Source organism: Micromys minutus (genome assembly GCF_963924665.1).
Source record: "Micromys minutus genome assembly, chromosome: 23".
NCBI classification, from domain to species: domain Eukaryota; kingdom Metazoa; phylum Chordata; class Mammalia; order Rodentia; family Muridae; genus Micromys; species Micromys minutus.
Window position 1 is genome coordinate 50,675,959 of NC_137958.1, and position 25,186 is coordinate 50,701,144.

The 25,186-nt window shown below is 40.1% G+C and overlaps 1 protein-coding gene across 1 annotated transcript in view; it reads right to left on the reverse strand.

The window, feature by feature from the left end:
* The window catches only part of RBM28 (RNA binding motif protein 28), a 34,864-nt gene that overhangs the window by 1,001 nt on the left and 8,677 nt on the right, over positions 1-25,186 (reverse strand). Inside the window, exons 9-18 of the mRNA XM_080936072.1 lie at positions 23,093-23,165; positions 19,055-19,164; positions 15,201-15,274; positions 14,369-14,504; positions 13,415-13,479; positions 10,256-10,414; positions 5,746-5,895; positions 5,389-5,463; positions 2,352-2,608; positions 1,681-1,783 (exon numbers count right to left, since the gene is read on the reverse strand). Of these exons, the coding sequence (XP_080792198.1) occupies positions 1,681-1,783; positions 2,352-2,608; positions 5,389-5,463; positions 5,746-5,895; positions 10,256-10,414; positions 13,415-13,479; positions 14,369-14,504; positions 15,201-15,274; positions 19,055-19,164; positions 23,093-23,165 (1,202 nt within the window). The remainder of the gene's footprint in view (positions 1-1,680; positions 1,784-2,351; positions 2,609-5,388; positions 5,464-5,745; positions 5,896-10,255; positions 10,415-13,414; positions 13,480-14,368; positions 14,505-15,200; positions 15,275-19,054; positions 19,165-23,092; positions 23,166-25,186) is intronic.

Consider the following 25,186-nt stretch of genomic DNA (forward strand, 5'->3'; position numbering starts at 1 on the left):
AAAAATGGTTCAGAGGCTAAGAGAACTGCCTGCTCTTCTAGAGGACCCTGGTCTTGTTCCCAGTACCCACACTGTGTTACACAACCATCTGTAACTCTAGACCTAAGGAACTCAGCACCCTCCTCTGGTCTCTAGGGGCACTAGGCATGTGTGTAGTTTATAGACATACATGCAGATAAACTACCCATACGTATAAATTTACACACACACACACACACACACACACACACACACACACACACAGAGAGAGAGAGAGAGAGAGAGAGAGAGAGAGAACACAGGACCAACAGGACTATTATTTTCTATTAAAAAGAACTAGAGCTTACTGAAAAAGAAACATGTAAGATGAGCCTAGAATATCTTATACAAGAAAGCAACACTACCAAAGACAGATGAGATCTCTTCACAAGGATACAGGAGCTGATCCGAGATGCTTCTATTGGCTTAGAAAGATCAAGAATAATGGCTGCATTTGATTGAAACACAGAGCATTATATGAAAATTTGGGATTTTATATTACATATATCAAGTAGTTCCTATATATATGTGTATGTACGTATGTATTTATTATGTACCTGTGAATATATGTCTTATAAGCCACCAGAGCAGGTTGGTATGGCAATAGGTTACTACTCTGGAAACTTAATACAGCAAGGAGAAGAAAAAAAAAATCATCTAAGCTTACCTTTCCTATATGTTAAAGATTCTTCTTTCTAGATTTCTTAGAACACTATTTTTTAGGTGCAAAAGGGGTGACTGTATTGGAAAATCACCATTCTGTAATTCATAATGAAATAACAGGTCTATATAACAATCCATTGTTGTTATAAACCAATGGTAAGCAGCTAGGGATATAACTCAACAGTTGAGTACTTCTAGCCTTGGGTTTGATCCTTAGTACTGCAAAGCAAAACAAAAACAAAAAAAAAAAAAAAAAAAAAAAAAAATCAACTAAAAAGGAGGTAGGGATTTCTAAATGGAACAACAAGCAGACAATCTGACACCTACTGACTGATCTTGGCATTACTAACAGTGAACGACCAATACATCTATGAAGTGATGTGATCCAAGAAAACCCTCTACACCTAACCACCAGCTGAAGGCAACAAGGTGTCACAGAAACAAGTTATGTGATACCATCAGGAAGTCAACTCAACATAAAGTACATCCTCAAGGACAAATGACTTGCTCCTCCAACAAATTAATAGCGTGAGGGAAAATGTGGTAAGAAAGAATAAACCCATAAAATAAAGGAAGAGAAGAATAAATAATGCAAATGTAATGTGTGGGCTTTGTTAGCATCCTAACCAATCCTAACCGCAAATTAAAAAACAAAACAAAAAAAAAATTTTTTTTTGAGGCAATTAGAGGATATAAAGAGCTTCTGATTAATCTCAGTAGATATGATGACAGTGTGTAGACTTGGCCATAGATGTAGTCTGAAGATTTTCTGAGTAAAAATTGAGACATATTTACATGTAAAGTGGGATTTGCTTTCATACACTCTACTGGGGGGAAGCAGACACAGGAAACACAAGCTAAGTGCTCAAGTAGATTGACAGGGATTTACTTTCCTCCCCACTTTTACACTTTTCCTCCCTTGTCCTTTTAAAAGCTGCCACCTTACTATCTACTCAGCTATCCACAAAGTCTACTCTCTGCTTGGCCCACAGAACTCACCTGCAGGGAAGAAGCTAACTGCTGCTTCTTTTGCTTCCGCTGGCCCATCTGGGGCTTTGGCTTCCTAGAAGGAAGGGGCTTCACTTTGCCTTTGTCTCGCAGCCTGAAATAAGATAGCCAAGTAAATGTCACACAGAATCCTTTCTCTGGTTAGTATCCTTGGCTTCTAAAAGAGCTTAAGAGACAAATTTCTTTTCTACACAGATGTTTCTAAGCGTAAAAGTAGTCACTCTATGAGTCCACAACAGCATATCCTAAGTCATAACAGTTATATATTCATTTGTTTGTCTCTCTGTGTTTATTTTTGCCTGTGATTTCAATCAAAGTCACAGAAATCTTCAACATGTTTTTAAAGATCATTTGTTCATAGCACTAGTCTACTGTCGCGAAGAGAAATGAACAAGTGAACCTCGGCTGACAGAGCTGGCCAGGAAAAGCTTAGAAATGACAAGAATGGCTTAGCAGTCTGCCCTGATGGTTCTTCCAAGGTTCCCTCTGCCATGGTACAAGTCATGTCTCTGCTGGGGTTGAGACTTTCCTGTTAACCTCCCATGGGGAAGGGAGCACAAGTACTTCCCTTTTGTCCAAGCAAATGCAACAAAGACAAAGAACTACATCAACACCAATGTACTCGGAAGCACTCTCTTCCGTGTGGCTCTCCTGCATCTCACCTAATTTTGGGGCCTTGGTGTGAAGGGAGTGCCAGGACTTTTCTTCTCTTCTTCCCATCAGGCAGCTCCACCTGCTCCACTTCAGCCTTGGTCTGGAACCCTGTCCATGAGATGGAGCTGGCCTTCCCTTTCTGCTCTCCAGGCATCTTACTTTGATCCTGTGTGGCACTCTGAACTGCTTTCTGTTGCTTATCTTTTCCAAGTTCTTTTTGCTCCTTTTGGGACATATTGGCTTCAGGCTTCGATCCCATTTTTTGCTGCATAAAACAAAAGAAATTGCCACATGATTTCTAGATGAGGTTTACTTGCTGGAACTACTCAGCAGAGGAGGAGCCTAGCATGAGCTTGGTCAAAGAGGAACCTGTCCCCCTACAGAGTTCACAGAAAAGTAAATGCAAGCAGTTTACAAGCTGCCTAGTAATGAACAGCTACTAGGCAGGGGACAAGGCAGAAAACAGAAACAGGCAGCAAGTAGTAGCCCAATACACAAAAGCCAGTAAGAAGAGACAAGTGTCAATGGTGAAACATGGGCCAGGCATGACAACACACACCTAGAATCCTAGGCACTTGGAAGGAATGAATGGATCAGGAGTTTGAGGCCAGCCTAAGCTATATGACACCCTGTTTCAAAAGACACCTGATTCCCCCCCCCCCCGAAAGTATAACACACACAAAAAAGGTGAACACAAGCAGAAAAAACAAAACTGAAAACTATTTAATGTAATACAGCTAGAGAATTCTCAAGACCAATGGCAGACATTAAGCCACAAGTCTAAAGGTTAAGAGAAAACCAATAAAATAAACACCCCAAACTTCACAACTAGATTTATCAGTCACATTGCAGTGAACCATGAAGCCAATAAAATAATATGAAGTAGTTGAAGTTTCAGAAGAGGAAATTACAAATCTTTAATTCTCTACCCATGAAATTATCTTTTACAAAAGTGAAAGAGATTTTCTCAGTAAGAAATAGTGAGGAGGGAGGGCTGGAGAGATGGCTCAGTGGTTAAGAGCACTGGCTGCTCTTCCTGAAGTCGAGTTCAGTTCCCAGCAACCATATGGTAGTCACACCCATCTGTAATGGGATCTGATACCCTCTTCTGGTGTGTCTGAAGACAGCTACAGTGTCTTCATATATATATATATATAATAATTTTTTTTAAATGAAGAAATGAACAAATGAATAAAATGAAGCCAGGAAATCAGCTTTTCAAGAAATGCTCAACAAATTCCTCCAGAGGAGGGAAATGGCATAGATTGAAAACCTAGGTCAGCATGAAGAATGGGAAAGCATCAGAGGGGGGCAGTGAAGAAAGGAAGGCAGGAGGTGGCTAGAACTTCAGAAGCAAGATAAGGTTGTTAAAAGTCTACTAGCACTGAAGCAGGGTGAGATTAGAATGTCCTCCATAGGCTCATGTATTTGAATGCTTGCTTCTCAGTTGGTGGTGTAGTTTAGGGAGGTTTAAGAGGTGCAGCCTGAAGGAAATACATCAGTGAGGGCAGGCTTTGGGAGCTCACAGCCCTGCTCTGACTCCAGCTGGCTCTCTTTACTCTGGCTTATAGTTTGAGGATGTGATCTCTCAGCTTCCTCCTCTGTGATCATACCTGTTGCTTGCTACTATGCCTCCCTACCATGCATGATAGGGTCTATTCCTTTGGAAGCATGAGGCCAAATAAACTCTTCCTTCGCTAAGTTGCTTTTGGTCATGGTGTTTTATCTCAGCAACGAAACAGTAATACAAGACACATACATAAATAAAACAACATAAAAATCAAAATTAACCAAGGAATTTGATCAAAGCCTTTGTAAATGGAGGGTTTATCTGACCGTGGTTTTTCTGAATAAGAAAATGAGTCAGGAGAAAGGATCACTTTGATAAGGAAAGTGCAGTATGTACATAAGCACGGGAAACAAAGACTTCAAAGAAAGTGCAGGACACCCCTGAAGCAATGGCTAAAGGCAATTTGGTATGTTCAAGAGAAAGACCCCAAGTTCTACAAAGGTTTTAGCCTCGGATATCTTTCATTTGATTGTCATGCTTTTAGCATACACCTAACACTATGAGTATTCTCTATGCATACAAATGGTAGTAGAATATTGATGGGTACTAGAATAATTATGGACCTCAAAATAACCTAGCCTAGCATGTCCCAAGGAAAGATGGGTAAAGAGAGTAGTGACTACAAGCCGAGCAATGGTGTATCAGCTTATTTAAGCCTCCTTAGATGAGGAATGCAGATGTTATTAACCCATTTTACAAACTAAAGTTCAGAGAAGTAACTTGCTAGGGAACATGTAGCTAAGAAAGGAGAGCTTACAGCTCCTGATCTTCCTCCCCATACAAAATGAAAATGGTCTAAAACCAGCAGTTCTGCTGAAACTGGAGGATTTTGAGTTCAAGGTAAGCTTGGACATTAAAGGGAGACCCTGAATCAGATGATGATGATGACTCTGGAACTTAGCCCTATCCACTTGTTTTAACTCAGCCCCCACACACTGTACAGAAACGCATGGTGGATCACAACATTGGTTTGCTTTTCTTCCCTTTCCCATGCAGGAGAGGGTCAGCAAAGAAAAAAACCACTAAGGAGTCTTAAGAAATTGAGTAAAATCCTACTTGGCAAAAGCACAAAATGAAAAAGAGGAAATTTAATTAAGCCTCTGGGGAAAAAAAAAAGGTTAGGGATGATGTCACATACCTTTAATCCCAGTAGTTGAGCAGAGGGATCACTGTGAGTTCTGGAATTAATCAGAGGTACAAACAAGAGCCAGGAAAATGGCTCAGCAAGTAAAGGCACTTGCCATCAAGCCTGATGGCCTATGTTCAATCCCTATGCTAGAAAGAGAGACCCAAGTTCTCCAAGTTGTCTTCTGACCTCTAGAATCCATGGCATAGGCACACAGACACACAGACAGACACAGACAGACAGACAGACAGACAGACAGACAGACAGACACACACACACACACACACACACACACACACACACACACACACATACACACACCAAAACCAAATCTAATCAGGTTCAATACCAGGCTGCGTTGGATTCTCAGCTCCTTTACTTTAAGTTTCCTTCGATCTTCTAACGAGAATTCCACTATTGGTCTCTGTCAGAGGAAGACAATGTTATTAATAAGACTTTACAAACTGTGAGTACAGTGGGCCTAGTGCTCCTCCACTCACTTCTTTTGTCAGCCTGGAGGCTGTTTCTCACATCTTCTTTAAAGGCCAGTTCTGCAAGCAGTCTGTCCAGTCATGCTCTTTAGGAGCATCTTACCCAGACTCACCATCTCACCCAGCCCACCTGATACTCTTTCTCACCACTCAAATATTGGGGACACAAGGCAGCTACTTTCAGAAAATAGGTCTCTCTGGAGGAGGAGACTCACCTTTTGGGACCCAAAGATCTCTGGATTGTTGTTGAAGTGTCGGAGGGCTCTGAGGGCATGTTCATGTTTTTGGAACTCTGCAAAGGCATAGCCCAGAGACTGACCCTTCATTTTCCCATGAACTGCTTTAAGGTCCCGCATCACTCTACACTATGAGCAGAAAAAAATAAAGAAAGAAAAGAAAAATCAATAGTTATTAAGAAATAAAAACTTTCAGAGAAAAATGTATTTTTTTTAATCTTATGTATATGTGTATGGCCATGTGTGCATGTGCACCTGAATGCAGTGCTCATGGAGTCTACAAGAGGCAACAGATTCCCTGGAGCTTGGAACCAAAATCAGATCTTCTGTAAGAACTTTATGTGCTCATAACTACTAAGCCATCTCTTCAACACCCCGAGAAAAATTTGTAATAGTTAACTGCTCATAATGCATGTAACAAATGGGGAGGTACATGATTCTTCAGCTTCTCAGCAAGTTATTGCTGAGAATAGAGAACTGTCCAAAGATCTGATCCTGGAAGAAAGTCCCCAGGAAGGAAATTAATGGAGATGGGAGAAAAGAAGACTTGATTTTAGATTAAAATAACATATTCCGACATGGGATAAGCCTCAGAATACAGCAAGCTTCAGCTATCTTGGGTTAGCAGCAGAAACTCTTTGGTGCACATTTCTCTCTAAATGTCAGGATACAGTAAATATCCTAGGGTCATGAGGAGCATAGAAGATAATCTGAGAAAATATACAACTTATATAATATTACTGACTAGAGCTGCTGTTCTTTTGCAGTGGAGGAGTCTAAGTACAAAGACATATGCATACTACAGCAACCCTGTGCATAGATCCTACTCTGTCCACTGCAGAGGATGAAGAGAAGAACGAATTTCTGACTTAAATGTAATTACTCACTTAAAACATCATTCAAGACATCTCACTGAGATGCAGAACTTATACAACAAATAAAGGAATTAAGAGGAAAAATATAGTGCTTTTGTCATATTTTGTGGAAAGACAGTAACATCTACTTATCCTAGACAGGGAACCAAAGACAGACCAAGGTAAGGACAATACCACAGTCCAGCTGTGAGCCAAAGACTTTACTGGGGTTACTTACAGAAGTGGAAATGACTCAAAGACAACTACGTTACCAAAAGCCCACCCTAGCATGGCTGACAGCTCACAAGCTGGGCACCTGTAGTACACTGCACAACCTGAAGGCAGCTCAACAGTTAGTGTCTTTTCAAGGTAGCTCAGTGGTTTGGGCCTTCTCCAGGCAGCTTCTCAGGTCTCTGCCTCTACTCAATAGCTTGGCTGCTGAGCCTCTTCTAGGCCTCAGCCTGTCTAAGAGTACCTCTTGGCAGTCCTTACTGGTTACATATGCATGAGTAGTAAGAGGTCTAAACTATCTAGTCAGTTTCAGGAATGTCCTGAGCTTTTAAGGACTTGTTTCATTTCTAAGCTTACCAACCCACCTTCCCTCCAAGATGAAGGTTTTATCTTAGAGGAAATGGTTACACAACCAATACATATACTGCACAATGTACAGACATGCACTAAACTGTAATGAGTTCAGAATGGGCACACATTAAATACTGTGGGTGCTCACTATTAACTGTGGTGTCAGACATGTTCTGACATTTTACTGTCCTCTCATACTATTTACTCAATACCAAGGAATATGTTAAAGAAGCCTCTGGGTATTAGGCATACAGTTTATGGCTATAAACAGCAAAACATACCTAAAGTATTGGCAATGACATTTTTAAATATAAAGATCAACAGATTACACCAAGCATCACCAGGATTGGGGATATCGAGATACTACTTATCCTCATAGAGCTCAGCCAATCTAAAGAAACTACCAATAGTCTCAGGCAGTGTAATGATGGTAAGGTCTTCAAAAGAGATAGAGCTGAACTAAGTGCTAGTGTGAACTCAAATTGGTACCAGAAGTGGGGTATTCCTGTGACAACCTGACCATGTTTTGGGGAGGACTGTGGAAGGACTTTGGAACTTTGAGCTAGAAGAGCCATTGGCATATTAAGAGCTCTGTGGGATGTTCGGTAGGAGTTTGGAAGATAATGTTGAAAACAGTGCAGAAGATGAAGGCCTGGCTTGTGAAATTTCAGAGGGAAGATTAAAGACTCTTTGATCAGGGTTGTTGCTATTTTGGTTGTGAAGATTCTGTGGTTTTGGTTAGCTAGAGCTGAAGAATCAGCTGTGATTAACAAGATACCAGAACTACTAAAGCCAAAACTTTTGCATTGCTGGGACTATTGGTGCTGGTTGGGTGGAGCTGGGAGATTGGTAGTGATTAAGAAGAGACCAGCATCATTGAGGTGAAGTCTTCTGGGAACTGTTTTCTGAGAGCACAAAGAGGATGTGTTCCAGAGATAGCCAAGGTTGTACCTCATGCTGTGACTGGACTTGGTAATGTGTAAGAGTCACCCAGGTGGTACTGGTTTTGAAGGAATGAAGGGGTCATGGAGAGCAGCTGAGGCTCCGCACTGTGAGAGGCCATGGAAGGCCATTGGTGAAGGTGCATCCTCAGTGGCAACTAGTGCCTCAGGAATGACAGTGGTGTTTTGGAGATGTCAGTACCATGAGATGACCACCAAGAACAGCAGTGACAGTGGAGAAGAGGCAGCTGGATCCTAGAAGACAAAGTGTGTGGTTCAAAGGACAGAGCTGGAGAAGTGACTCAAGCCCCTGGAGAGGCCCAGAAGTTCATAAGAGGATTCCCAGACACTGGATGGTTAGAGATTGATTTTGCTTTGACTGTGACTGTACCCTGATATCTTTCCCTCTTGAAGGAAGAAAAGGAGCCCACAGTTTAGAGACTTTGAATTGTAAAAAGACTTTGATTTTTTTAAAGAGACTGAATATTTTAAAGGTACTGCAATTTTAAAATGTAAGAATTGGTAAAGACTGTGGGACTCTAGATCTTGGAGATGAACAGAAAGTAAGGGTTGAAGCTTAATACTGATTTGTTTACATGTCAAGTTGACAAGGGGTCAATTGTACTGGCTGGTTTTCTGTCAACCTGACACAAGCTGGAGTTATCACAGAGAAAGGAGCCTCAGTTGGGTAAATAAATGCCTCCATGAAATCCAGCTGTAAGGCATTTTCTCAACTAGTGATCAAGTGGGGAGAGCCCAGCCCATTGTGGGTGGTGCCATCCCTGGGCTGGTAAACCTGGGTTCTAAAAGAAAGCAGGCTGAGCAAGCCAGGGGAGGCAAGCCAGTAAGTGACATCCCTCCATGGCCTCTGCATCAGCTCCAGCTTCGTGACCTGCTTGAGTTCCAGTCTTGACTTCCTCTGGTGATGAACAGCAATATAGAAGTGTAAGCTGAATAAACCTCTTCCTCCCCAACTTGCTTCTTGGTCATGATGTTTGTGCAGGAATAGAAACCCTGACTAAGACAAATTTTGTAACTCAACTGAACACACACACACAGTCAACATGAAGACTGTGCTTACAAATTGAATATTGAAGCTTCATATAGTTAATGCTACCTCAGGGGCTAGAGAGAAGTCACAATAGGCACAGTGCTTGCCATGTGTGATGGTTTGTATATGCTTGGCCCAGGAAGTGGCACTATCTGGTGGTATGGCCTTCTTGGAGTAGGTGTGTCACTGTGGGTATGGGCTTTAATACTGCCTGGAAGCCAGTATTCTGCTAGCAGCCTTCAGTGGAAGATGTAGAACTCTCAGCTCTGCATGCACTATGCCTGTCTAGATGCTGCCATGCTCTCACCCTGATTATAATGACTGAACCTTTGAACCTGTAACCCAATTAAATGTTGTCATTTATAAGACTTAGTCATGGTGTTTGTTCACGGCAATAAAACCTTAAAATACCATGTGAGCATGAGAATCTGAATTCAGAGTCTCAGAACCAATGTAAAATCCAGGCATAGTGTCTATAATCTCACCGCCACTATGGTGGGATGGGAAGCTTCTTTGAAAATAGAAGCTCTGAGAACAGTAAGCATGGGTGTGCAGTGAACAAGAGATACTGATGCAAACAAGTTGGAAGGTGAGGACCGACTAAGAACTGAGGTGTTCTATAACATACCCATGTGTGCCTTGCATGTCCTCTGTGCTCTCTTTCCTCTCCTCTTCCCTTTTCTCTTTTCCTTGCCCCTCCCCACCTCCTCTCCCTCCCTTACCCTTTCACATATGTGTGTATGCATGTAAACACACACACCACTCTTAGGAACCAAACCACATAAATTGTATTCTCTGCAACAACATTCACATTATATTATTTATATAATGTTGACCACACAGCAGCTATTGAATAAATGTTTGGTAAATTAATTTACGACAGAGATTTCCTCACATTTTGTTGTTATTTAGTTAGACATGAAAGACAGTTCCCAAAAGAAAACTGCCAAACTCAACTTTACATGCTGAGGTTTCCAAAACAAAAGCTGTTGACATGCTGGCATCACAGCCTGAAATGGATGCTTATGCTTGCAAGCTGTACATAGTAAGGCATCTCTTACCTCCTTAATTCGAACCCCCTTCTCTCCTCTAGTGGCTTCCAGCAGCAGCTTCCTTAGTTGTTTATCATCCACAGCCTTTGGGAGATTATGCAGGCAAAGCCTGGTCTGGGAGACAAAGATATTCTGATTCTTGAGTTTCTGATGTTTCAGTAGCTCAAACTGGAAGAGAAGAAAAAGACAAGCTTTTAACACACAGTGCCTCTGTCACACAGGCTTCGAACTGCCTAAAAGAAAAGAATCTTAACTCCATCCCATGTTCACAGATGCACCTGCTGCCTTACAGTACCTAGCAGAGAGAAAAGCAAGCTCAGGGAGGCATGATGATCATGAAGTCCAGAGTCAGATCTGAGCCAAAAGTCACCCAACTAGAGAAATTAAATGACATTTCAAGATTCACTTTTTCATCCATAAATATAGAACTACAGGTCAATATTTAATTCTCAGCACTGACATGTGGCCAAATGAGATTAAAAAACAAAATTCCCACACAGCTCAAAATGTGCCCCACCACACAAGTTTGTTTTTGCTTTGTTTTTCTCAAGGCAGAATTTCTCTGTGTAACCCTGGCTGTCCTGGAACTTGTTCTGTAGATCAAGCTGGATTCCAATGCAGAAATCCACCTGCTTTTGCCTCCCAGTGCTGGGACTAAAGATGTGCATCACCAGTGCCCTGCTTAGCACAAATATTCTTAACAGTAATACTGAAGTTAGTATTTATTCTCAGTCCTTACCCCCCCTAACTGGAAATGTCTAGTATGTTCTTCCTAAAGTTAACTTATTATTTTTTAATATTTATTTTATTTACATGAGTACACTGTTACTCTCTTCAAATATATGAAAAAAGGACCTTGGATCCCATTACAGATGGTTGTGAGCCACCATATGGTTGCTGAGAATTGAACTCAGGACCTATGGAAGAGCAGTTAATGATCTTAACCCCTGAGCCATCTCTCTAGCCCAAGTTAACTTATTTTTTATAATGCATATAATAATCCAGTAAGCTGTAGCTAGCAAAATTAATCCTAAAACTCAGTCTATCTTATTGCACTGCTTCCCCAAATACCATGATATCCAGAAATTCACTACTTAAAAAAAAAAAAAAAACAAAAAACCTAAAAATGCTACTATAAAAAAAATAAAACCCTATGCTGTAAAGACATATTGTTTCCAACAATCACTATACTACATTTGCTGCTCGCCATCTCCTGAACATTAAGGTTCCACAGCTTTTCTGTATCTTTACCATTCTAGGCTGGCTTTCTATTCTTTAATTATTTTATTTTATATTATCAGGTGTGTGTCTGTGTGTAACACACTGTGCATGTGGTAGGGATCAAAGGGTAACTTTAGAGGGAGCATTCCCTCTACTGTAGGTTCTAGGGATCAATTCAGGTCAACTAGGCTTGTTCAGTAAGCACTTTTACCCATTGAGCCACCCCACTGGCTCTAGGCTGCCCTTTTTAAGGTAAATTGCATAAGCTAGAGATAGAGCTGATCTGGTAAAGTGCCTATTACACACAGCACCTGGAGTTCAGTCCTCAGCACCATGTACACTGGACATGATAAAGCGAGCCTGTAATCCCAGTACTCAAGAGGTGCATGGAGTAGAATTAAAAATTCAGAAATATTAGGCTACACATTGAGGTCAGCCTGAGCTACATGAGACTATCTTAAAACAACAAAAGTAAGCTTTATGTACAAAAGTGACAACTACTGCAAACACTACTAAGCAGCAAAGGTGTCAATTAATGGTAGAAACACCTATAATATAAAGTTGTTCTGCAATAATTATATAATTTAGCGATACCATCCCTCCCAAATGTCATCTTAGCTACTCTTTCCAAAACCCATATTTCCTCTCATTCCTAGTAAGCCTACCTAACACAGCTTCCATTCTGTTGGTCTCCAACTAAAATAACAATTACACACAGTCCCTTTTTCTCCACACCTATTGTGTGATCTAGCAGCAGTTACTCAGCACACATACACGCGTACTTCAGAAACAAAGAACAAGACTGAGCTCTTGGGGTACAGACTTAAACAAAAATTTCTCAATTGAGGAATATTGAATGGCTGAGAAACATCTAAGGAAGTGCTCAACATCCTTAGCCATCAGGGAAATGCAAATCAAAACAACCCTGAGATTCCACCTCACACCAGTCAGATTGGCCAAGATCCAAAACTCAGATGACAATAGATGCTAGCAAGGATGTGGAGAAAGAGGAACACTTCTCCATTGCTGGTGGGGTTGTAAACTGATACAAGCACTCTGGAAATCAGTCTGGTGGTTCCTCAGAAAAATGAACATAGTACTACCTGAAGACCCAGTTACTTATTCCACTTCTGGGCATTTACCCCAGAGATACTCCAACATACAACAAAGATACATGCAACACAATGTTCATTGCAGCTCTATTTATAATAGCCAGAAGCTGGAAAGAACCCAGATGTCCTTCAGTAGATGAATGGATACAAAAATTGTGGTACATTTACACAATGGAGTACTACTCAGCTATCAGAAACAATGGCCTAACGAAATTCTCAAGAAAATGGATGCATCTAGAGAAGATCATCCTGAGTGAGATAACCCAGTCACAAAAGAACAGACATAATATGCAGTCACTGACAATGGGATACTAACCCCAGAAAGCTCTGAACACCCCAAAAACAACCCACAGACTGTGTGAAGATCAAGAAAAAAGAAAAAAAAGAATATATTTTAATTAAAATAGAACTGTATCACATCCCCCTTTCCTTCCTACAGCCCCTCCCAGTTTCTCTCCTATCTCCTCAAATTAATAACCTCTTTTCCTATATTATTGTTACATATATACATATGTGTATGTATATGTACCCACAAATACTTAATTATAACCTTATAAAAATGTATTTGTATACTTTTATGCAAAAATGCTTAAAAATCTGTACATTTATCTTTGTTTTTTAAAATAAAGTTAAAAAAAAAAGACTGAGCTCTTACAATGGAACAGAATGTAGACACAACATTAGCAGTTAGTCACTTCTCCTTCACCTGTGTGCTTCTAAAGAGGTAAAGTGTGGTTCTTACACATGGCTCTTCAGGGTCAATGTAGCAGCAGCAATTGTTTCTGATTCACTTACATAACCAGGAGAGCCTTAAGGCTGGTGCCTATCTACTCACCCGCTCACGTTTGGCCATATCTGCAGCACTCACACCCTCAGCAGCCTTCGTCCCAGCACGGATCACTGCAGAAAGAGGGAAAAAGGCCAAGATGTCACCAAGGGAATGTTCACTGAGCAACAGAAAGAATGTGATTTGAATGATGCAAACCCTTTGTACTGGGCCCTGAGGACTGTGTTGGCCAGTTAGTTAGGTCCAAAAATAGCTACTGGACTAAGTTCTAGACTTAGACTTGCTCTAAAGACAAACTGAACATTTTGTAATCTTGTTCCTCTCTGCATCCAAACAGTATCACATTCATGTTGCAAATTAGACAGAAAGGTGTGGAAGAAGCTCTGAATGTAGCTATAATATAGAATGTTTCACCAACCTGCCCCTAAAACTGAGCTCCTCATGCACTCAGCAATTTATTAGATGAGCCAAAATAGAGGGCAGATTATGGTCTCAGAGGCTTTAGATCCAAAAGCTGATGGCCAAACTTTAATAGCTAGGAGTATGCATATACATAGGCATAGGCTGATAAATACTTAGAAGCTAATTTCTCGTTCTTTTCTGACATTACGGGAAAGATGCTAGGTAAACACTTAAATATCAAGAATCCAAAAAAAAGTCATTTCAACAATATTTTTCAGCCTCTTAAAAACAAAAACACCTCATTAGAAATGAAGACAAAAGCAGATAATTTAAGAGTTTTCTTCCCTTGTGCTTTCTACCCTGCTATGGAAATAATCTGAGGCAACCAAACAGCAGAGAACACGACTTATTAGTCTGTAAAATGGGTGAAGGTTCCTAACAAAGCTACATCTACTGAAGTGGAACAGCAATAAAACACTGTTAAGAAGGAAATTTGGACTTTGTATTTGAAACACATCTTGAAACATAACTGCTGGTTCACCCTCAGACCATGGGGCTTGATACTCAGATGCCTGGTTCCTATCTTCTTCTGATACTCACAGCCTTCTCGGGCCAGATAGAGGTTCCGGGTTCCAGTTGGCTTCTTCACCTTCTTTGTCTGAAGTTTTGCTGCTTCATCACGGGTCACGGCTAAGTCGATCTTGAGCTGCCGGCCATCTAGTTTAAGCCCACCACCCTAAAACATATTACAACCTTCTCTTCAAACACAGAGCAAGCAGAAAGTAAGCATATAATAAGGAAGAGCAAGAAAATGGAATCAGCACTTTAACTGTGCTGTGAAAGCCAGGCCACAGGTTGCATCTGCCTGGCTGGCTACGTGTGGACCCTTGAGACTCAAAGTAATTTTTATAATTGTACAAAAGGTCACGTTTGTTTGTACTTAAAAGAATCAGCAGTAAGAAATTTACTAAAGTAGGCCTAAACTGAGGAAGGTGTTCTGTAAACATGGTTAGTATTCTAAAGCTAGTATAAGAATATTTAAGAGACAAAGACAACACAGGATAACATCTAGCTGAATGCTTTGTTTAAAAAGCACAGAAAATTCTCTATCAGACACTCATCCAGTTTCACAGATAGCATTAATACCTTCTTTCAGCCTTTATATCATTAGCCTAGAATAGAGGCTGATACACAGACAACAATCAATGAATACTAGAAAGATCAAACTTGTTTCCTCACTTAAGAAATATGGGCAACTGCAATCATCTCAAAGTATGGATTATAGCTACACAAGCAAAGCTCAGTGCCTAGCAAATATTAACTGCTCAGGTCTTCACTTTATTAAAAATAAATAATAAAACCCGGGACAAATGTCAGCTCTTGCCTATAGAAGCTATGTCTTAGGCATAGGGGAAGGACATGCTTTCCTTACCTCAGCCTCTGGAGAGGCTGCTGCAAGACATTTCTGGGCTGCTTCCTGAGTTATGAATTGTGCAAATGCACAACCTGCACAAAGACACAAATTTAGTGAGATACACCCTCACTCCCACAGTAAGCAAAAGACAACACTGAAAGCATCCAGAGCCTGACATGAATGGGAGGGGAAGGAGCACCTACAGAACAGGTACTGTGTTAAGTGCTGAAGGATCACAGCCAGATACCATAGCATACACATTCTTTCTTAGCAGTTGGTCTCAACTCTCTCCTTAATGATACCCACATAAAATAATGAGCTAGAAATATTTAACCCTGAAATTAATTATATTTCATAGTCTTAAGATACCCAAGACATCAAGTAATGGTGGATATTCCTCTTGGGGTAAAAGAGGCCTCTATTATATGACTATTGTAGGAAAACAGTCATCAGCTCAGTTGTTGGCTTATGCTCTAGAATACTTTAAAAAATTTTTAATAATTTATTTTTTTAAAAAAGACAAAAATAACAAAAAAGGGGTTGAGGATTTAGCTCAGTGGTAGAGCACTTGCCTAGCAAGCTCAAGGCTCTAGGTTCGGTCCTCAGCTCTGAAAAAGAAAGACAAAAAAATTGATTTTTATTCTATGTTCATTTGTGTTTTGTTATATGTATGTCTGTGTGAGACTGTCAGATCTTGGAGTTTCAGAGAGTTGTGAGCTGAGGTGTGGGCTGGAAATTGAAGCCGGGTCCTCTGCAAGAGCATTCAGTGTTCCTAATTGCTGAGCCATCTCTCCAGCCCTAACATCTTTATAAAGCATATCTTTTCACTGGTTAAATAAAGGCCTAAATGATCCAAAAAAAAAAATTCTACTATAGATTAAAAGCAACTTTGCACAAATTCACCTCACAGTAAATTTCAAAAAAGTATTTTTATAAGATATATTTCATAATATATTTACACCTCAAAACTCAAAAAGAGAATTCTCTCATATAATAACACTACTACGTCTCCCATAGCTAGGGTGTTATCTTCTGCCCTATACTGATATGAATAGAGGCAGATTAATCTAAAAGCATACATAGAGTAGGTTAACTCAAGAGTCACCATCTAGAGAGATCTTCTCTACATCCCCAACACAGGGCCAATTGTTCCTACATCTGTGTCCTCAACACTTCCCATCCGATATTCACACACTAATCAGGTAGCATCTTCCAAAAATAGTAAGTACTTAAGGAATCTGGACCACCTACTACAGCACAGAGCACTAACAGAGATAGTATGAAGAAGGAACAAACACAGTTCACTCTTAGAACCCATGGGCTTTATCAGTGGAGTCAACCACACAAAAACAAAAACACCTGGGGAAAACGTGGTCCATACTAAACAGGTATGAACTTTCCACTCTCTAAAAACAATGTAACCACTTGTCTTATGTTTATTAGGGGGTGTGTATGTTGACACATTTAATGAAAGTGTCTCTTGACCCCAAGGAGACTGAATTTTTTTCCAGGCCTTGCCATCAAGTTAATAATATGCCTTAAGATCATTTGGGACTATGCATGTAACCATCTATCCTACAGTGTAATTCGGCGTCTTTATAAGCTTAACTGCCTTAAAGAGAACATGTAACAAACCCAACTGTGCCTTGAATTTCCCAATCAGTTTTTATATCCTAAGCTAAATGCATAGCTTTAACATTAAGTTGTGTATTTTTCCAGGCCCCTCATTCAAAATAGTATGTGGTGTGCCCGTGCGTGAGCTCTCCCACATGCTATGCTAATCATTTGTTGAAAACAAGAAGAACAATCTTAAACAACAAATATAAGTGTTGAAAGCAACAGGTAGACATAGGCTGGTAACATCTGTTGTACTTCTGTTGCTATACTGGGTCTGTTGGAAGTAGTAAAGGTATATGTAATAAGTATGAGGCAAAGTCCTTTATTAGGACAGACAACAAACACAAGAGATCTGGAGAATTCAAATCAGGCTTACACTTGGCTAAACCGACCCAGGAAAAAGTTGCTTTATTTTGTTCCTAAATGCATATATGTGACCTAGAGAATAAAGTGTATGAGAAATGTGCATAGGTTATATGCAAACACTATGCCATTTTATATGAAGAACTTGAATACTCACAAATTTTGGTATTTGCCATGGTCTTGGAACAAGTTCCCCAAATGGGTACTGAAGGACAAGTGTAATGAAAGAAATAGAGGATTCGGAGGTAAAGATTTCTAACAGGCAGATTTGCATAGTCATCTCATATCAAGAAAACCAAACCAGGTGTGGTGGTGGACACCTTTAATCCCAGCACTCAGGAAGTAGAGACAAGCAGTGTTCTGTGAGTTTCAGGCCAGCCTGGTCTACACTGTGAGACCCCGTCTCAAAATAAAAAGAGAAAACCAAAAGAAGGAAGGAAGAGGAAAAAAAGAAGAAAGAGAGGGGGAGAGAAAGAAAGGAGAAAGTCCTAAGTACAAAAAAAAATCACTGTCTTAGCATCTAAGGTCATGGATCACGGGTAACTGGGCAGTACAATGGCTTGCCAAGAGAAACAAACTATCAAGAAACATAGAAAAGGTGTCAGGAAACTTCAACAAATTGGAGCCAGCAAATGACAATACAGTTAAAAAGCAAATCAATTGCAGGTTATACTGTAGAAGTATTAAGAGATAAAAGTAAAATAGTATCATGCCTGCATTCTGGGTATTCTGATTCTAGTTGCTCATTCCAGAAATACAAACCAGAAATAAAAAAGGTCCAAAAGTGTAACTATCAGAGCTGAAGACATTTTATTACTCTAGGCATTTTCCAAGTAAATAAACCTGAGCTCATAGTGATTTAATGTCCCTAACATCCAGGGAGCTATTCAGTACTACCTTACATTATTTTAACTGAGTAAAAGTAAAATCGATCACATTTTATCTGATCAATTCTTATCAGTTGAAAAATAAGGTTTAGAATGGAAGTTCTTAATTATTGATAAACTCTTAAGAACCCACAAACCCTTAGACACAGCATTTTTCTGAGGAAAGGGCTTATAGCACTGCTAAAGAATCAGAAAAAATGATGATCTCAATGCTTACAATGGTTTACCTATCATTGTCAACCTGTTGGACAGAGAATCACCTAGGAGACTGAAGCCATACCCCTTGGGTATGATCTAGGGACCTGAGCAAAGAAACAATGCGAGCATACCATCAGCTTTGCCCTTTCTCTATTTCCTGGTCTACCATGAAAAGAGTTGAGCTGTTCTGCATGTCCTCTCCACCAAAACAGACTGAATCCTCTGAAACTGAAGCAAAATAAACTGTGCTTTCTTATGTCAGGTATTTATTTGGTCACAATAATGGAAACACTAAGTAATGGGAAGCTTAAACAGAATGGCATCGGTCCATGAGGTAAAAGATTATTAATGAGTTGATGCTATATATGTATATCTATTCACATTCTAATAATAGTATGCTAGAACTAATGCCTACAATAGCCTGAGGGGAAAATATCTCATGTACCACTTCTACTACATAGTTTTGCTTCTGACTGTTGCCATACAACAAAGTTTCTGTCAGTTTCTATCTCCAATAAAAGCACCAAAGAAAAAAAAGTTCCCTATTAATTTTGAACAATATAGAATGATTAATACCCGTGAGATGCTATCACATTTGAAATGCAAAGGAGAACAACAAATGCAATTTATTATCTTAAAGTAAATAATAAAGAGATTTAAAGGCTGAGGCAAAATTAAGGCTGGCAAAGCCATTAAATTGCTGACTTCCATGTCATGAAAGACAATCTTAGAATGTCCTTGGGCACCCAGAATGGCATAATTTATGCCCTTTCCTAATCTTGGGCCTGATCAGCTTAGGGAAAATACCTTTAGAATGCTCTGTGTCCGGATGTAAGACAATTCGGACATACTTAAGATCACCAAATTGCTGGAGGACCTCCCCAAGTGCTTCTTCTTCTGAGTCAAATGAAAGATTTCTGTGGAAGAAAAACAGGCCACACAAATTTCAATGACAAAGTAAGAACTTGAGTTTTGATCTGAGGTACATGAATTAAACATCAACTAATGATGTCTGTCTTGTTCATATCCCTTCTCCCTTGTTCAAAATAGCAATAGCACACAAGAGCAGCCCCTAGTGGTCAAGAGTCTGCTCTATCAGTATGTCCCTTTGTCCCAACCTTCCTACATCAGATTCTCTACTTGAGAATTTAAAACTTTTTCAGACAAAATGAAAAAGACTATAAGCTGCAGAAACATTAAATTCAAAACAGAAGTGTTATAGATACTTGAAAATACAGATACACTATAGCATGGCCTGACAGTCATGTGAATACACACACACACACACACACACACACACACACACACACACACACACACACACGAAAGCTTTGCTTAGCTGTACTCTTAAAGTAATATGCTTTACAGAAATACCTTGTGCTTAAAAAAAGTTTATATGAAATCTGAAAAATGGTAAAGATGACTAGGCAAACAGGGGAAGGGAGAAAGGGGAGAAAGAAAAGAGAAAAAGCAGGAACTATTCATTGAATATTCCTAATCTGACACTCTAAAGCCTTTTTTGAATATTTTAAATTTTTTAGTATGTATATATGTACATATGCACCATGAAACACATGTGATAATTACAGGACAATTTGTAGGAAGGAATCTAGTTCTCTACTTCTAGCATGCAAGTTCTGAATATCAAACTCAGGTTGTCAGTGATGTCAAGCCATTTCCTACTAAGCCATCTCACTCAGCAGCCTGCTTGCAATATAGTAAACTAACTTGACCTATAAAATGCAGTAAGACCTAACTCCACTCCATATATCCCTGGAAACAAAGGCATGTCCATGTCTTTCTGTATTCTGGACATGACTTTAAAAGAGAAGTTAGATGCTAGCCAGGAGTGTATCTCAGTTGGCAAAGTGCTTGCCTAGTGTCTTAGTTTGCATTTATAAAGACCATGACCAAAAGCAACTCAGGAGGGGAAAGGGTTTACTTCATCTTACAGCTTATAGTCTGTCACTAAAGGAAGCAATGGCAGAAGCTTGTGGCAGGAACCTGAAGCCAGAAACTGAAGCAGAGACCATGGAGGAGTGTTGTTACAGGTTTGCTTTCTTTCTTTTAGGTTATTTATTCATCCTTTATGTGTATGAATGCTTTGCCTGCATGTATGCACCATGTAGATGCAGTGCCTGTAGAGGTCCAAAAGGGTATCAGATACTCTGAAACTGGAGTTACAGACTACTGTTGAAGGTATGAGGCCAAAATTCAGATTTTGGTCTATAGAACCCCCCCCCCACTCCCACCCCTTCTCCATCCAACAGTGGCTAAGAGGTGAGTTTCCCCCTAAACCTCCTACATTCCTACACTTCTGATAAGTACACAGTTTGGTGTTAGTGGCAAAGCTTTCTTTTCACTTTTGGTAATTGCACTGCTACAATCTGGAGCACCCTCCCCCCAAAAATCCTATCCACAGGTCCCAGACTCTTCCTCAACCCCACTGGGGTCTCTCTCTTAGTGACAGAGTCTGGGTGCTGACCCCTCTGTTCCAGAGATCTCTGTTCTTGGCCTCTCAAGAATCATGAGGATGCCCAGTCTCAACCTTGACCCACGAACCTCCAATGGTGACATCCCACATTGCCTGAGCCTACCTCAGTGAGAATGCTACACTCCTTAGGCCCAAGGTTACTACAGACCCCATCAGAGGAGGTCCTCATTCTCCCCATCCATCTGCAGTTCACCCAGCTACACTCATTCCCATAACAGCCCTGCCACTCTGCACAGCTCAATCCAGTTCAGCCTGTCAGGGAGGGATTATTGCCCTCCAACACTCCTTAACAACCCCACATCTTCTCTCCAGTTTCCTTAGGAACTGCAGCTTTCTTAAGCCTATGTCAGGGTCACAGTGAGATCCTTTCCTCACAAACTCCTCCATGAGCTGCCTGCTAAGTCTGACAGCTCTCTTGGGTCCTTCTGGGTCTCTGCAACATCCCTCCTGGAAGTCCTGCAGCTAGCTTCCTTAGGTCCATGTCTGGGCTACTGCAACCCTCACTCCTCACACTCCGCCTTCTGACACTGTGAACTTGTTCCAGTTGCAAAGTTGTCTCTTCAAAATGCCCCCTCCTTTCAGCATTATGTAGCCCCCACTCCAGTCCTAAAACCAGATGTCAGCTCCACCTATGCCAACACAGATACTGTTTCTAAACTCCTTAACTTTACCTCTGTCCCTAGTCTATCTGTCCTTCAAATTTCAAATCGACTGCAGAATGCTCCAACAACTCCAACCCAAGCTCTAGCTGTTTTTTCGGAATCTACATCCTGGGCCAGTCTCACAGATTAAATTTCCCTATGTTACAACAAGTAAAAGAGCTTGCTCTTCCCAACCTGGACCAACAACCCAGCTTCCTTGGGTCCCCTAACAATGAAGCACCAATGTCAGCAGGAAGCAGACAGAGAGAAAAACACCCACTTTTGCAACACCAAACAACCTAATAATGAAACAAAAAAATGAAAATGAAGGGACTCTGGCCAGCGCAAGTGTGCAAGCAGGGCTCGGGCAGTCCTTGCCCTTCTCTTCCATTCCCTCTGCCGTACTAAAAACCTTTAGATTAAATGTTAAAGCTAATCACCAAGTTGTATTTCTTTATTTGGCAATCTCCCTCAATACCCAGGCTGACTATCAACGCCCAGCTACAAAGTATTGAAGTCCAGCAATCAAAAGCACCCTTTGGCTTACCTAATTAACATGCCCAATTAAAATTAAACACTTTATCCTAACACAGGGTTTCCTTTGTAAACCACCATTTCCCTGAGAGCCACATATGTCTCTAATTTATCAGAGGCAGTCTGATACATTCTGAGATAAATACCCCTCCCCCCTCCCTTGTTCCCTACCCTTTTCACCTTGACCTCTATCTCCTGTCTTTGTCATTTGTTCCCGGCCCCACTGTCTCTCTAGGGCAAATAAATCTCCTTTGTGCTGTGAATTTGGTTTGGGGGTACCCTGAGCCAATACCAATCCTTTCAGTTGCATCCTTTTTTGTGGGTGCTAGGAATCAAACCTGGGCCCTCTGGATGGTCAGTCAGTACCCTCAACCACTGAGCCATTTCTCTAGCTCTGTCAGTTTGCTTCCTTAATACAACCCAGGACTGCTTACCTCCCCAAAAGCTAGGCCCTCCCACATCAATTGCTAATCAGGAAAATGCCCCACAGACTTGTCTGTGGGACAGTTTGATGGAGACTATTTCTCAACTGATGTTCCCTCTTCCCAGATGACTAGCTTATGTCAAGCTGACAAAAAACTAATCTATGCATGTAGTATTTACAAAGGCCTGAATTTTATTCCCAGCACAATATAAACTAGGCATGGTAGGATACACCTGTAATCACGATATTCAGTAGCTGGAGGTAGGAGACAAAAGTTCAATGTCATTTTTAACTACTAAATAATCTGAGATACAGGAGACCCTCTCCCAAAAAATATAAAAACAAAGAGGAAAAAAAAAAAAAAAAAAAGAGAGAGGTTAGGAATGAGGAGAGAAGTTATCTGGGGCAAATGGTATTGCCTCAGTATTTCTCCTAAAGTAAAGGTGAAGGCCAGCTAAGACTTAAAATGTTTTAAAAGATACCCCATAAACAAAAACTCTAAAAAGGACAGGCCTCACCTGCTACTTACCTCCTGCCTTAAGCTCTTGCTCTTACATTTGTCACTGGTGTGTCCCCAGAGCAGATGTGCTAACCAGTCTCATAGCATCTAACTGTACTGCTAAGGAATGGAGAGAAGAGAGGAAGGGAGGGAAAGAAGGTAGAGGAGAGGGGAGGAGAACCAGGTGAGTAAGGGAAAGCGAGGTCAGGAAGGAGACCTATGAAGAGGACTGCTTTGCATAAGGAGGACATACCTGATAAAAACAGTTTTCCCTTCAGTCACATCGGAGGGTAACTTCCTCTTCTTTTTCTTTGAGACTGAAACATCTAATGTAAACAACAAAACAAAACAAAGCAAAAACAAAACAAAAACTCAAAAAGACAAATGCAAGTCATATGGTAAAGGGCTAACTTCTTAAACATTTTATATAAATTACTTTTAAAGATTTTAAATGGACTAAAAATATAATGACTAGATATATTAAATGATGCATACACTCAAAATATTTAAAGCAAAGCATAGCAGAGGGACTGAAGATATATCTCAGTGCTAGAATGTGCATTTAGCATAAACAAGGACATAGGTTCAATCCACAGCAGCAAGAAAGGGAGGAGGAGGGTCACAGTTCAAGAAAAAAATACTACTTTATACTTAAATTGGCAAAACATAAAAGACCAATGTGGTAAAGGTGTGGAGGAAAATATTCCCATATATTGCTATGGCCACATTCACACATGTGCACGCACATACTATACTATAATTGCATGAATAAGCATGTGTTTCTACTTATAAATACAAGAAACATAATACTGATGGTCTCTAGGAATAGGGTTTAAGAAGTTACTGATTGGAATAAAAGGAAACTCACTGCTTGAGGAAAAAACATTACAGTAGGTGTGGTGGCTCATGCTTGGAACCCTAGCACGTCAGAGACCATGGTATGAAGATCTCAAGTTCAAGTCCAGCATGGACTTCACTGTGAGACCCTTTAAAAAAAAAAAAGAAAAAGAAAACCACTTATATTGTGTGTATACATACAAATTTCTGGGAAAAACAGATAACTTTGGAGAATTGTTGGACTAGTGAAGAACTTTTGGTTTCTACATTAAACGACTTTGTACTATATTTAAGTTCTTATCTGAGTCCCACTAAGTTTCCAGTTTCTAAATGAATGAATGAATGAATAAATAAATAAGTAAATAATAAATAAATAAATGACAGGAGATAAATGAATCCAAGTTGTAGGTGTTATTGTGTCCTCAGTGTGAAAGTCAGCATCCTCAGGAACAAAAAAGCTGATTTCCTTTGTCTCTTCTGTGGCCAAACCAAAACACCAGGCTGACACAAGCAACACAGCTGAATAAAAACACCCACTCTGACAAACTCCCTGGGAGTCAGTTATTGGCCATTTCATACTATATAATGACCTGACTTGCTTATCCTCAATAAAGGGAGCAACATGGACTGGCTCATAGTTTTGCAAATGCTCCCAGAAGACCTTGTGAAGAACTGAACTGTGCCTCTCCAAAACTCACACAGTAGGCCTTTAGCTCCTAGTGTCATTATATTTGGAGAGATCTCAGAGAGGTAATTATGGGTTAAATGGAGTCATATGGGTTGAACCTTACTCTAACTGGACTAGTTTCCTTACTAGAGGAGGAGGAAGAGAGACCAGAGGAGGTTTTTTTTTTGTTTTTTGTTTTTTTTTTTTTTGTTTTGTTTTGTTTTTTGTTTTTTGTTTTTTTTTGGTGGGGGTGGGTGCTTGTTTTGCTTTGCTTTGTTCTACTTGACTCCACACATGGGTGAAAGTTATTTGGAGACAGTGAGCATGTTAAAATTCATAAGGCAGAAACAGAGCACCTTGGTCTGGGGACATATAACCTCCAGAACTATAAGAAAATAAATCTGTCTTACTTGAGCCACAAGTCTGTAGGACTTTGTTCTGGAAGCCCAAGATGAATTTAATAGTTCTTTACCTCATCTAAAACTCAGAATTGTTTATTTAGGTTTTCTAACTTATCTATATATCAACTCAAAAGTTTCTTTGTTTTTTAAAACTATTTAGTATGTAAATGTATATTATATCCTGTTTATCCAGTTATTTGACTTAGACAATTGGAAGTGGTAACACCCTCAATATTAAGGCTAGGTTTTAAATTCCCTAAGGAAGGCTCTAAATTGTCAATCATTTCAAACTTATCTTTAAAAAAAGGCATATAATAAACAAAAACAAAAGGGCTCAGAATATGGCTCAGGTGGCAAATGATTGCCCAACTCGAATGCAGCCTGGGTTCAAACCCCAGAGCCACATGAAGCAGATAGAGCAGTGCACACCTGTGATCATGGC